Here is a 14,702-nt window from a genome sequence, read left to right as displayed (position 1 = left end):
CTTCACCAAACTTGGTCAGAAGTTGTATCTAGATGATGTCTAGGCCAAGTTCGAACATGGGCCTTGCCGGGTAAAAAACGAGTTGTTTTTGTTTCACTCATATTTCTACACCACACCATTTTACTGATGTGATTCCACTGTTTGATCCTCAGGGAGGCATGTCAGAGGATACAAGATTGAAGCTCAGTCTCCCGGAGCTGGTTGAACCCCCAATGAAGCCCTACATGAACCCCTATCCACCCAAGGGCCGCGTGTACGATTACAAGTTTGTCAAGGAGGTATGTACAATGTAGCCCTACATGAAACCCCTATCCACCTAAGGGCCGCGTGTACGATTACAAGTTTGTCAAGGAGGTATGTACAATGAAGCCCTACATGAACCCCTATCCACCCTAGGGACGCATCTACGATTACAAGTTTGTCAAGGAGGTACGTACATTGAAGTCCTACATGAACCCCTATCCACCTAAGGGACGCGTCTATGATTACAAGTTTGTCAAGGAGGTAAGTACAATGTAGCCCTACATTAACCCCTATCCACCCAAGGGCTGCGTGTACGATTACAAGTTTGTCAAGGAGGTAGGTACAATGTAGCCCTACATGAAACCCCTATCCACCTAAGGGACGCATCTACGATTACAAGTTTGTCAAAGAGGTACGTACATTGAAGTCCTACATGAACCCCTATCCACCTAAGGGACGCGTCTACGATTACAAGTTTGTCAAGGAGGTCAGTACAATGTAGCCCTACATGAACCCCTATTCACCCAAGGGCTGCGTGTACGATTACAAGTTTGTCAAGGAGGTAGGTACAATGTAGCCCTACATGAAACCCCTATCCACCTAAGGGCTGCGTCTACGGCTACAAGTTTGTCAAGGAGGTAAATACAATCTAGCCCTACATGAAACCCATATCCACCTAAGGGATGCGTCTATGATTACAAGTTTGTTAAGGAAGTAAGTAGGTCAGCGGTGATGTGAATCTTTCATGTCATCTAGAGGTTTTTTAGAGCAAATTGGAAAATTTGAAACCCGATCCATTTGAGTCCCACTCTTTGAAAACAGGTCTTAATGAAAGTGCGTAATGTGAAGTCCGCACAGGCTAATCATGGACAAAACTTTGTGCTCTTATATTTGTTTATGCCCCCGAAGGGCGGCATATTGTTTTTTAACTGTCCGTCAGTCAGTCTGTCTGTCCTTCAGCCAGTCCTTCCGTCTGTCCGAAAACTTTAAAATTGCCCATAACTTTCTTACTCGTAAACTGATTCACTTCATACTTGGACACAATATCCCTTTGGACAAGACCTTTCTTCTGACATACTAGTTTTTTAATTTGACCCCTCAATGACCTTCACCTTATAGTCCAAATTTCTGAGACTTAAACATTGCCCATAACATTTTTGTTGTTGAAACTTTTTCAATAACTTTTGCAATGTTGAAGATAGCAACTTGATATTTGGCATGCATGTGTATCTCATGGACCTGCACATTTTGAGTGGTGAAAGGTCAAGGTCATTCTTCAAGGTCAAAGGTAAAATATATGGCTTCAAAGCGGCCCAGTAGGGAGCATTGTGTTTGTGACAAACACATCCCTTGTTGTTTTAATGAAGTCTCTAATTAAGTCTCTACATATGGAAAATCCAATTTAGGCATAAAGTGTCATCTTGATAAGCCTTTGCAGACTGCACAGGCTTATCAGGGACAACTCTTTCCACATACTCAGAAGAGAGAGTTCCTTTACACGAAAAAATTCCTTAAAAGTAGAAAGTGTCGCCCCTGAATAGCCTGTGCAGACTGCAGACTACCTTCATGCATTAAGCACAGTTTAAAAAACAAAAAGACTTACACTGAGTTAACCTGGCCCTTTAATTTACAGGGAGCAGGAAAGTGGGTACCGTGGACAGAAGAGCTGAAGGACACGCCTCCCATACCCAAGGACGTGATGTTTAATGAGATCATCGTACCGACCGTGGATACCGTACGGTACACCCACATCATGAACCTTCTGGTACAGCACCAGAAAGCCATCCTCTTTGTGGGACCGACAGGTACCGGCAAGAGTGTGTATGTTACGGTAAGTTGGCTTTTGATGGAACTTTTTCCCCATATAAACCCTTTTCCACTCAGAAGCAAAGGGAAAAGAGCTATGTGCAAACAGCGTAAAACCAGAACAGCCTGCGAGTAACTCGCAGTCTGTTCAGGTTTTATGCTGTTTGCTGCTCATCAGTATCTAAGGTTTGGAGGTGAAGCCTTAAAAACTAGAATCTAGTTAGAAAGGTCTTAAATTAAATGTTACTTTCTAAGGGACTACAAATGCATAAAAATACATATTTATATACATTGGTAAAGGGTTGAATTGTATTTCCATGCTACAACAGATGCCAGTTTGTCGGTTTTTGTGTAAATCGTCCCCATCTTTAATTGTTTTTTTATCATATTGCAGACGTAAGATTGTACCTTTATCTCACAATTTTAAATCAATGAACAATTTGTTTAAGTTCAAAGTTCCATGGTTGTACTTTGCTTTTTAATGCTAAGCTTATCCATTTGGTTCATCAGCACCAGTTGAAAAAACTTATCCCCTTAACTGTAATTGTAAATATTGCTGTTGGACAACCAGGCTTAATGTGTGGGAGTAAATTGTTTTCCCAGATTAGCCGTCGCAGTCCACACAGGCTAATCAGAAACGACACTTTCCGCTTTTATGGATTTTTGGTTTAAAAATAACTCTTTTAAACAAAAAATTCAGTGTAGGGGAAAAGTGTCGCCCCTGATAAGCTTGCGCTTTTTCCAATGAAAGCTCAAATATTTGTTTGGAATACTCGTGACCGTCAAACTCTTTTTCTCCCGCAGGATTTCCTCCTGAACAAGCTGGACAAGGAAGTATACAAGCCAAACATCATCAACTTCTCAGCGCAGACCAGCGCCAACCAGACCCAGAACATCATCATGTCTAAGCTGGACAAGCGCCGTAAGGGTGTCTTCGGACCGCCCCTGGGAAAGAGAGCCGTAAGTGAAATCTATTGATGGAGTTTTGCTTTTTATCCCCGGCCAAAGGCGCCCGGGATAAAGAATTGGTGTTGTACGTCCATCAGTCTGCCACTCATCAGTCCGTCTGTCACACAAAATTGTTAGTGCTATATCTCAGAAACTATTTAAAATATCAACATGAAACTTAATGGGTGTATAGATATAAATGAGAAAAAATGGCAGGGGATATCGAATCAACAAATTTGCTTGTTGTCTTTGACTTACAAATCTTTGTTCTTTGAAGTAGAAGTGAGTAGAAGTCAGTGCAAAACTGTGTTGTTTAGCCCCACCCTCTACCTTTAAAGTGGTGAAATTTAAAGAAAGAGAAATGTGTCCCCAAACTTTAATTATACACAATTTTAGAGAAAAAAAAATCTCTAACAGCAACATTTTTGTGTGTTTTAGATTGTGTTTGTTGATGACCTGAACATGCCCCTACTGGAGCAGTTTGGCGCTCAGCCCCCCATAGAGTTGCTACGTCAGTGGCTTGACCACTGGACCTGGTATGACCTCAAGGACGTGGTGCCCTTGAAACTCATCGACATTCAGCTGTGTGCCGCCATGGGACCACCTGGTAATACACCTGGACTTTACTTTTAACATCCCTAATGTATGTCATGTTTTTTTTTGACAGGGCTTAATTTATGCGCGTTAATTGTCATCTCAGAGTAGCCTGCTCAGTCCACTCAGGCTTATCAGTGACGACACTTTCTGTCTAAACTTGATTTAGGTTCAGAAGAGACTTCCTTTAACCCATTTATGCCTAGTGGACTCTCCCATCCTTCTAAGTTGGATCAATTTATTTCCAAAATTAGGGATGTCTAGTATATTTATTTCTATATTTAGAACAATTCTTACAGAAATTCCTTTAAGCAAACAGCGTAGACCCAAATGAGACGCCGCATCATGCGGCGTCTCATCTGGGTTTACGCTGTTTGCAATGTCCTTTATTCAGGACGCTAGGCATGAATGGGTTAAAGAAGAAAATCAATACAAGCCGAAAGTGTCCATAAAAGCGTAAAGTGTTGTCCCTGATAAGCTTGTGCAGACTGCACAGGCTAATCTTGGACAACACTTAACGCTTATCCCAGAACACGGCCAAACTAATGTTCTTTATTCTTACAGGTGGTGGCCGCAACCCTATCACTCCTCGATTCGCGCGTCACTTCAACATGGTGACGATCAACGAGTTTGATGATGAAGCCATGGTTACGATATTCCGAAAGATTATGGAGTGGCACATATCATCTCGGTATCGTAATTTCTCAAATATTGTTTTCTTAAATTTTAGTTGAGTTTAAATCTTTTTTATTTAGTTTGATTATATTGTAAGCTGAAGGCGTTTTGAAGTGCTCTCGAGTCTGTTTTCAGGGTAAAACCAGTACTTGGTGTCTTTGATGAGATATAAGGAACGCTTCCACAGTGGGAATCGACCCGATGACCTTCGGGTCATTAGGCAGACACCATATCTATTATGCCACGACAGTGTGTTTAAATTATAGCTTGCATGCAAGAAGAGCATTCTTGAAAAATATTTCCGCAATGACACTGTTTTTACCATCTTAAAAAACTTAGTGCTGCTCATGTGATTACTGTTTCCTAATTTGTCAAATATTTTGTTTAAATTGTTGCTTTAATGTGGGAAAGCTCAATCAATGAGCATTTTGAAAATATTTCAACAATGATATCATAGTTGCTATTTAAAAAAATATTTTTTACTGGCAGACATCGTCACGGAAATGTTAATTAACACTTGACAATACATGTATAAGCGTTAGTGACATGCAATTTTGTCCAGCCACCTTGTTGGTGACTTGTGACCTTTCGTTTTGCCTGGGACAGAAGTGGAATTCTTTAATTCTCTGTCAGAGAAATGTAAAGCTCATGGACTCTCTGACCGAATTATAATTGTTACGTTTTCTGTGCCAGAAGTTTAGCTTTTGCATTCTCTTTGACAGAGATTTTGCTCTTGCATTCTCTCTCTAACAGAGGATTCAGCAATGAGTTCAAGCCGTGCGTGGACCAGATCGTTCAGGGCACGCTGCACGTCTACAAGGAGGCCATGCAGCAACTACTGCCCACCCCTGACAAGTCGCACTACCTGTTCAACACTCGAGACTTCGGGCGGGTCATACAGGGTGTGCTGCTGTCTACGCCAGAGACCATGGAGGAACCCGCGTCCATGAAGCGACTCTGGGTCCATGAGGTACAAGGCCCTTTCAAGGATTTGTTTATTCATTCGATAGGGAAATGTTGGAACCTGGTCAAGAAAACAAGTAACAAATGATGAAGAGTAGGTATATGTGGCTTACCTGGTTGAAAAAACATGTAACAAATGATAAACAATATACCCAGTAGAAATGTGGCAAACTGGCTGAGTGTAAGTATCAATTGATAAATAATGGAAAAAAGTGGCTATCTGGTCAAGGAAACGTAACAAATGATAAACAAAAAGGAAATGTGGCGACCTGTTAAAAAAAAAAAAAAAATGTCTTAATGAGTTGTTCCTCGACAAAACCTTTGTTAGTGAGATCGGCAATGAAATTATTTAAATACAAGTAAAAATAATGCCTTGTTTGAATGGTCTTCACACTTCTCAACCCTTAATCACTAACCCATTGTGTTTGAATATACATAGGCTAAAAATGGTGCTTTCATTACTGTATTTAAATATTGGTTTGTACAAAGTATTTTAAAATTATTGGTGTAAATTTCCATGCTAGACATAACTTTTAAGTAGTTTTATGAAACAAAAATTTAAAGTATGTCTTTATTTTTAATACTATATTTAAGAATTTGTTTGACAATGAGGACCTGGTTAGATTTCTTCTGAGAATCGACCCAATTTTCTTTTTGCGAAAACTAACCCATAATATAATTCAGAAACTCTATTTTTCCCTTAATCCATGCAAGTTGTTTATTTTGCGTTTAATCCTTGCAGGTCTTCCGGGTCTACTACGACCGTCTTGTGGACGACAAAGACCGAGACTGGCTCTTCAACTTCACGCGTGAAACGTGCAAGGAAAAACTCAGGGAAGACTTCGACCAGCTGTTCATTCACTTAGACTTTGATAATGATGGAAAGGTCACAGAAGATGACCTCCGCAGTTTGGTTTACTGCGATTTTGCCGATCCAAAATCGGACTCGAAGCATTACGTGGAGGTCCGCGATTTGGAGCAGCTTCGACACGTGGTGGAGAATTATCTGGAAGAGTTTAATAACATGAGCAAGAAGCCTATGAACCTTGTGTTGTTCAGGTATAAACATGACCTTTGCTTTGGGAAAATGGGGCTAAATGCATGTGCATAGCGTCGTCTCGGATGCATGTGCATAAAGTGTAGTCAGGGATTAGCCTGTGCAGTCTGCACAGTAAGAGACAACGCTTTCCACTGTTATGTATTTTTAACCAGGTTTTCCGAAAGAAAAAACTGGTTATTAGATTGGCGAATGCGGGCGGGCTGGCTGGCTGGCTGGCTGGCTGGCGGGCTGGCGGGCGGGCGGAACAAGCTTGTCGGGGCCATAACTATGTCGTTCATTGTCAGATTTTAAAATCATTTGGCACATTTGTTCACCATCATTGGACGGTGTGTCGCGGGAAATAATTACGTCGATATCTCCAAGGTCAAGGTCACACTTTGAGTTCAAAGGTCAAAAATGGCCATAAATGAGCTTGTCCTGGCCATAACTATGTCATTCATTGTGAGATTTTAAAATCATTTGGCACATTTGTTCACCATCATGGGACGGTGTGTCGCACGAAAGAATCACGTCAATATCTCCAATGTCAAGGTCGCCACGACTAAAAATAGATTTTTTTTAAAAACAAACTTACAAAGGGGGTTTATTTTGTTTGTTCATTTCAAAAGTTCAGTTTGAGTTTTCTCCCTTTATCAGATTTTTTTTTCACAATGAAAACCTGGTTTTGTGACAATTTTGTCCCTTGTTTGTTTAAAGGAATTTGCCTTTTAGCATAAATTCAGTTTAGGCGGAAAGTATCATTTCTGATTAGCCTGTGCAGAATGCCTTAACCATTTGCATGCTGGGAATATTGTCTTCTTCTAAAATGTAGTCTGCTGAATTTCTAAAATTAGCCATTTCTTCGATTTTTTTCAAAGAATACTATCAGAGTAGCAAACAGTTTGGATCCTGATGAGACGCCACGTTCTGTGGCATCTCATCTGGATCCAAACTGTTTGCAAAGGCCTTCAAAATTCGGTTCCCGCACTGAAAGAGTTAAGAAGAGACTTCCTTACAACAAAAAATACCATAAAAGCGAAAAGTGTTGTCCCCGATAAGTCTGTGGGGTTTTCACAGGCTAATCTGGGACAACATTTTAGGCTCATGCATTTAGCCCTGTTATCCCAGAGTGAGGCATTTTCTTTAATTATTTGTTTTATACATGTTTGGGGACGATTGAACTTTACCGGTACGCAACACTTAACATCAAACAGCGTACCCTAACCCTAACCCTTAACACCTTACACATAACAACTAACGCAACACCTTTTAATCTTTTTTATCCTATATATTTCCTTAGTATCGGGGGCTACTGCCCCCAAACCCCTGTTTTTTCGATAGTGGTAAACAACTGCGTACCGGTAAAGTTCAATCTAGCCCATGTTTGCTATCAAGTACATGTCCATCATTTGATTACAAATAATAGGAAATGGAAAAAAACAACTGTTTGACAACATACAATGATAAATGTATAATACAGTTTGCTATTGAGCATTTGTTGAGATTTTGCCTATCACCAATGTTTTGTTAGCCAATATACAACGATGTATGTATAAAACAGGTTTGCTATTGAGCATTTGTTAAGATTCTTGCATATGGTCAAGTTGTTTATTAGCCAAGATACAATGATAAATGTATAATATAGTTTGCTGTATTATATATCAGTCAAATCCAAACTAGGCAAATTTTTACAGGACAGTATGCCCTGTAAAATGGGAAAAAATACAGGACCTCCTTTTTTTTAAATGAACCTACCAGCTACAGTACGTAAATAATAATAGTAAAATAAATTGGTTTCATTGCTGGGATCAAGGTGTTAATGATATAAAATGATAAATGATTAAAAAGCTATTAATTTCAAGGTCACACATTTGTATTTGACATTAAATAATAATACATGCCATACATGATACTAGTCTTGTTGAGTTAAAACGTATCCAAAAAATGTTGAACGCATGTTAACAGTAAATATACATTTTCTCATCAATTTTTCTAATTTTCCACCGAGAATCGCTCCTTCTAAATATCTTAAGATCATTTTCCAAAACGAAAGTAGCCGAGACTTGTTTACCTAAACTACCCTACCTCTCTTTTTTTTCACCGGACTAGTGGTCCCGTAAATTTGACCTACAGGCAGGACCTTAATTTTGTTTAAAGGACGTGTCCATCGGTCCGGCCATGTTTGGCTGAGATTGATATATATTATATTAATAACATTATTAAGCATGTGTCAAGAAACACACGTATAATCAAGCATTTTATTAGCCAATATACATAGAATAGTAAATAAATAACAAAGGTTTTCTAGAAGAGCATAAGTCTTGATCTTTTTTTGCAATTATGTCAAATTGTACTTTGCAGTATTAATGTTAAGCAATATAGCAATGTCTATCTGCTTTGCATATTTTGTCAAAATATGTATTGATCTTTATACTGTATAGCTGACATGTGTTTACAAATAACTTAATAAATTGTTTTTAAATAAATACAGATTCGCCATTGAGCATGTGTCAAGAATTGCACGCATCATCAAGCAGCCGAGAAGCCACGCCCTCCTAGTGGGAGTGGGTGGATCTGGTCGACAGTCGCTGACACGCCTTGCTGCACACATGGCGGACTACGACCTGTTCCAAGTAAGGGAGACCACTTTGATGTATTGGAATTAATGGTTCTTATTTCTTAGACCACTTTGATGTAGACAGTTCTTTATTCTTAGACCACGTTGATGTATTTTAATTGACGGTTCTTATTCTTATACCACTTTAATGTATTTTAATTGACAGTTCTTAATTCTTAAACCACTTTGATGTATATTAATTGACAGTTCTAAATTCTTTGATCACTTTGATGTATTTTAATTGACAGATCTTAATTTGGCCTAAAAAATGTGAAGCTCTGCCCTAGCTGTCATTTACCCTTTGCATGCTGGGAAATTTGTCGTCTGCTAAAATGTTGTCTGCTGAATTTCTAAAATTAGCATTTTCTCAGATTTTTTTCAAAGGATACTATCAGAATAGCAAACAGTTTGGATCCAGATGAGACGCCATGTTCTGTGGCATCTCATCTGGATCCAAACTGTTTGCAAAGGCCTTCAAAATTCGGTTCCCGCACTGAAAGAGTTAAAAGAGTTACTGTAAAATCGTTATTATTGGTGGGATCTAGCATTAAGTTTATTCAGATTTGGAAAAAATAAGGGTCTATTTTGAAACTTTTTTATCTCGTATATAAATGTTTAGCAGCTACAGAGTTTCATAATCAATGCTTGATAAGGAGATATCACTAAAAGTTAAACATAATGTCAAGTTAATAAATAATCAAAGGTAGTATCTTTTGGGTTCAAGTTACGTTTGCAAGGTAGAGATTTGTAAATTATACACATAGGTGGAATGGTAGTTTCATTATAAATCATTGATTATAGAGATGGCATTAACATTTATTCATAATTTTGAGATTAAATAAATCAGACTTGGTATGTTTAAGATGGAAGGTAACCTTTACCTTAAGTGGTGATTCTGAAATTGGTACACTTCAAAATTTCGAGATAATAAAAATCAGAGATGGTATGTTTTAGAGCCAAATTATCCTATACTGTATGTTTGCTAGGTGGACATTTTGAAATGGTTCGCTTTTGATATAGAGATATCTATAAACATTTATACATAATTTCCAGACTATAAAATTAAGAGGTGGTAAGTTTTAGATGGAAGTTAACGTATATCTTATATTTTTTAGGTGGAAATTTCACAATTGTACATGAAATCTATATCAGAAACATGTATAGCAATTACAATAAAATCTATTCATAATTTCGAGATCATAAAAATAAGAGGTAGAATGTTTCGATCAAAGTCAGCCTAAACCATTTGTTTTTAAGGTGGAGATCTCGAAATCGTACACATCAGTGGAATGGCGGGAGGATCTGAAAAGAATTCTACGGAAGGCTACTGAGACTGACAACCATGGAGTGTTCCTGTTCTCTGATACCCAGGTAGGAATTAGTAGTGTTCTCTGACACCCAGTTAGGAACAAGTAGTGTTCCTGTTCTCTGATACCCAGGTAGGAACAAGTAGTGTTCTCTGACACCCAGTTAGGAACAAGTAGTGTTCCTGTTCTCTGATACCCAGGTAGGAACAAGTAGTGTTCTCTGATACCCAGGTAGGAACAAGAAGTTTTCCTGTTCTCTGATACCCATGTAGGAACAAGTAGTGTTCTCTGATACCCAGGTAGGAACAAGTAGTGTTCTCTGATACCCAGGTAGGGACAAGTAGTCTTCATGTTCTCTGATACCCAGGTATGAACAAGTAGTGTTCCTGTTCTCTGATACCCAGGTATGAACAAGTAGTGTTCCTGTTCTCTGATACCCAGGTAGGAATTTGTAGTGTTCCTGTTCTCTGATACCCAGGTAGGAATTTGTAGTGTTCCAGTTCTCTGATACCCAGGTAGGAACTAGAAGTGTGCCTGTTCTTTGATACACAGGTAGGAACTAGTCTTGTTCCTGTTCTCTGATGCCCAGGTAGGAACTAGTAGTGTTCCTGTTCTCTGATACCCAGGAAGGAACTAGTAGTGTTACTGTTCTCTGATACCCAGGTAGGAACTAGGAGTGTTATTGTTCTCTAATACACAGGAAGGAACTATTAGTGTTCCTGTTCTCTGATACCCAGGTAGGAACTAGGAGTGTTCCTGTTCTCTGATACCAAGGTATGAACAAGTAGTGTTCCTGTTCTCTGTTACCCAGGAAGGAACAAGTAGTGTTCATGTTCTCTGATACCCAGGTATGAAGAAGTAGTGTTCCTGTTCTCTGATACCCAGGTAGGAACAAGTAGTGTTCGTGTTCTTTGAAACCCAGGTATGAACAGGTAGTATTCCTGTTCTCTGATACCCATGTAGGAACAAGTAGTGTTCATGTTCTCTGATACCCAGGTAGGAACAAGTATTGTTCCTGTGCTAGGCGCCAGAAGTAAAAGGAAGTGGAATCGGTTTTTGGTTAAGACTGTTCCATTGACATTACACTACCCAGAAACTGCCTTGTTTTCCACCCATGTATATACATGCATTAATATTCAGGGTTCCCAGCCAACCTGGAAATCAGGAAAAACCTGGAAAAAGACTTTCACTTTTTCCAGTCAGGGAAAAGTAAGGGTATTTGGAAAAAGTTCCTGAAAGCAGGGAAAAATCAGAGAATTTTGTTTGCTCAGACTTTCCTGACTTGTGTCGAAAAGTCCATTCAATTAAAACTAGGGATGCAAGAGGTTACAAAAATCATTAACCGGATAACCTTTTCCCGTTACCTGTTATTAACCGGTTAACCGAAACACCTTAAGTAGTGAAAATGATTAAGAGTACGTAAAAAATTTCATACCGCTCGAACAGCTCTGTAGAAACAAAAGTTATTTCAAATTTGATATCGCTTGCGTTGATAGCATGCCAGTTTCGTAATAAAATGTATTGTACAATTATTTAATAATTTTGTAAATGTTTGCTATATATTTTATTTAGTTTTCCTGCGTACATGCACAGGGGTAAAAAAATTAAAAAACTACACAATGTTCACTTTCACGTGTTAATAACTTATTTTTGGTTGGGCCGCTTATTTTACGTTCGGGTCGTATCGCTCACAAAAATGGTGTGTTCATTCTGTTTTAAATTTTTGAAACTCAAATTGGCTTAATATAGAAACGTTTTTTCCCTTACTATTTGACGTTAAGTGGGTCATGTGTGTCCAACGAATTCGCATCTCTTCTTATTCGATACTTACATATTTTTTTATTGCATTTTAGCGTTGTAGCCTAAGTAGTATCGTTTGATTTTCATTATACAATTAAAAAATGTGGGTGGAAATAAAGAAAACGAATGCAATTTAAATTAATTTTGCACGATATGTAAGTTGAATGTTTAATATAATCAGTACATTTATTTATAGCAAAGTAACTAGTATAATGATCTCAAATACTGATAGTTACGTATGTTTGTTAACGTACCATAGCGCGAAAAGTTTAAGCAATTACACAAATACCTAAATTCAATGGTTTTATTTTGTATCTATTTTTATTGATGTTTAATTATTTAATAAGTTAATAATTTGCTTTCTTTAATAACACTTTCATGGGACGGTAATGGTGGAATCATTAGACGTAAGATTATCATAATTATATTAATTTTTGATAAACAAAAGGACGTTAACATCGTCCAAGATTTCAACTACGGATGCAATTCTTGATAAAAAATGTTACTTATAAACACTGTATTTTTGCGAGCAATCAGTGTTGGGTATTGGTAAACAAAACATCAAAATAAGCCGTCTTATGTCTCAACTGTTTTTAATCGCGAGTTCAATAAACGTGTTAATTACGTCTTCGCTTAATAGCTCCCACTCACCGCAGTTCGCTAGATAAATTTTAGCGAGTCAAAAAAAAAACACAATAGTGTCAGTTATCAAAACGTACCCGCCTATTGTTATCACAAAGGTATTGATTTATTGTTTTATTACTTTGATTGTTGACACGTTATGTATTACTGTCGATCGTGCGGCATGTTGTTCTAACTACGTCGCCAGCGCAAGTTGGCAGTATGTCACGCGAAAAAAGTAAAATCGTACAAATTATTCCATAAAAAAAATCAAATATTTTTTTCCAGGTTTATCCTTTTTCCGAAAATGTAACCGGTTAACTGGCCATTTTTTCAAGGCTCGATTGATTGACTCTCTGTGTGTTCACTTCAGATAAAACAAGAGTCGTTCTTGGAAGACATCAATACCTGTTGAATGCAGGTGAGGTTTCCCAATCTCTACCCTCTCGATGAGAAACGGAGATCTGTGAGAAAATGAGACAGCTTGATCGGTGAGTACATTTTTTTTTTTTCGTTCAATGTCTGGGGCCTGTTAGGGGACCCATTTTCAATGGAAAAAAAGTATATATTTTTCCCAAAGGGGACCTCAAAATTCCTAATTGAAGGTTTCCACATTTTTTATTTACTTTGAAAAAAAATTCTAAACATTTTGTTCATCTCCCATCCACCTCTTCTTGTTGACCTTGGTAAATTAATATTAAAATCACTTTATTCTCAATTTTAAAGTATTGTGTGCTAAAAACAACAATTATTTCCCAATGTTAGTCAAATGATGCGATTTTTATACCGACCCGAAGGGACCCGACCCTCATTCCCAAGATGGTGAAAAAAAACCACTGGAGTATCATCTTCATAAGGAACGCTATTGATGGCACTCATCATGTGCTGTTTCGTAATTCAGATAAATCCATATACTACACAAAGCTGAGTTTATTACAACTGTGTACATCATCCCTTCTCCACTTCTACGCCACCACTGATCTTGCTACTTTACGGTGACCCTTTTAATCTGTACATACAAAATAATCACACCAACACATTATCATCATCATTATCATCATCAGTGCAACTACATCACCATCATTAATCATTATTATTTCCATCTCGTCATGAGTACTAGTAGCACCATTATTGTCATCATAATAATCTCTGTCAAACAAAACTTTCCAGATATGGGTTCATGGTTTATGATGGGTGTTGTTTTTTGTGCGTGAACATGTTATTTCATTGACAAATGCTTCATCTTAGACATTAATATATTTTTATGCTCCCCCATATAGTCCCCGCTTCGTTGTCCGTGGTGTGTCCGTCTGCCCCTGCACAATATTTGTCCGAGCTATTTTCTCAGCAATTTATGACCGGAATTCAATTAAACTTTATGGGAAGCTTCACTACCAAGAGAGATGTGCATATTATCAGCTGGTTCTGGTCCGAGCTTTTTTCACAGAGTTATGGCCCTTGAAATTTTCCATTAACTGTACATATAGTTGCCAATTATTGTCCGGGCTATTTCTCAGCAATTAATGACAGGAATTCAATAAACTTTATGGGAAGCTTCACAACCAAGAAGAGATGTGCATATTATCAGCGGTTATGGTAGGATGATTTTTCACAGAGTTATGGCCCTTTGAAATTTCTATAACGGTACATATAGTGCATTCTTTATCCAGGCTATTTCTCCCAACTACTGACTGGAATTCAATGAAGCTTTATGGGAAGCTTAACTACCTTGAGGAGATGAGCATTTTATGTGTGGGTTCTGGTTAGATGATTATTTAGAGAGTTATGGCCCTTTGAAAATTTTAAGTTGCTAAACCATCCATCGTATTATTTGTCCAAAGTTATGTCCTCAAGACGTTTTTTTTATCTGAATATATAGTGCAATATTGTGACGAAAAAAAACTTTTGGGGGCACAACCCGTCTCCGACGGTTTCTTGGTTTTGAAGCCATGGTACATAATAGGTGCTCCCTGTTAGCGGGATTTTTTTTTTAATACTTGCATTTATTGCATTTTGTTAGGACTGCAACCAGCTATCACCTGGTTATATTAACGTAGACACAAACAGTTTTCAAGAGTTTGATTTAAAA

General features: G+C 38.0%; 2 protein-coding genes across 5 annotated transcripts in view; one reads left to right on the top strand and one right to left on the bottom strand.

The window, feature by feature from the left end:
- LOC127849058 (dynein axonemal heavy chain 7-like) overlaps window positions 1–13,108 on the top strand; it is a 73,829-nt gene extending 60,721 nt beyond the window's left edge. Inside the window, 11 exon segments of the mRNA XM_052381781.1 lie at window positions 153–278; window positions 1,877–2,074; window positions 2,854–3,009; window positions 3,436–3,604; window positions 4,156–4,282; window positions 5,020–5,236; window positions 5,972–6,288; window positions 8,760–8,901; window positions 10,143–10,256; window positions 12,987–13,068; window positions 13,071–13,108. Of these exon segments, the coding sequence (XP_052237741.1) occupies window positions 153–278; window positions 1,877–2,074; window positions 2,854–3,009; window positions 3,436–3,604; window positions 4,156–4,282; window positions 5,020–5,236; window positions 5,972–6,288; window positions 8,760–8,901; window positions 10,143–10,256; window positions 12,987–13,068; window positions 13,071–13,108 (1,686 nt within the window).
- LOC127847680 (uncharacterized) overlaps window positions 1–14,702 on the bottom strand; it is a 391,129-nt gene that overhangs the window by 132,188 nt on the left and 244,239 nt on the right. The window lies entirely within an intron of this gene.

The sequence above is a fragment of the Dreissena polymorpha genome, chromosome 10 (assembly GCF_020536995.1).
Source record: "Dreissena polymorpha isolate Duluth1 chromosome 10, UMN_Dpol_1.0, whole genome shotgun sequence".
Taxonomy (NCBI): domain Eukaryota; kingdom Metazoa; phylum Mollusca; class Bivalvia; order Myida; family Dreissenidae; genus Dreissena; species Dreissena polymorpha.
This window is presented reverse-complemented; position numbering and strand designations above follow the sequence as displayed.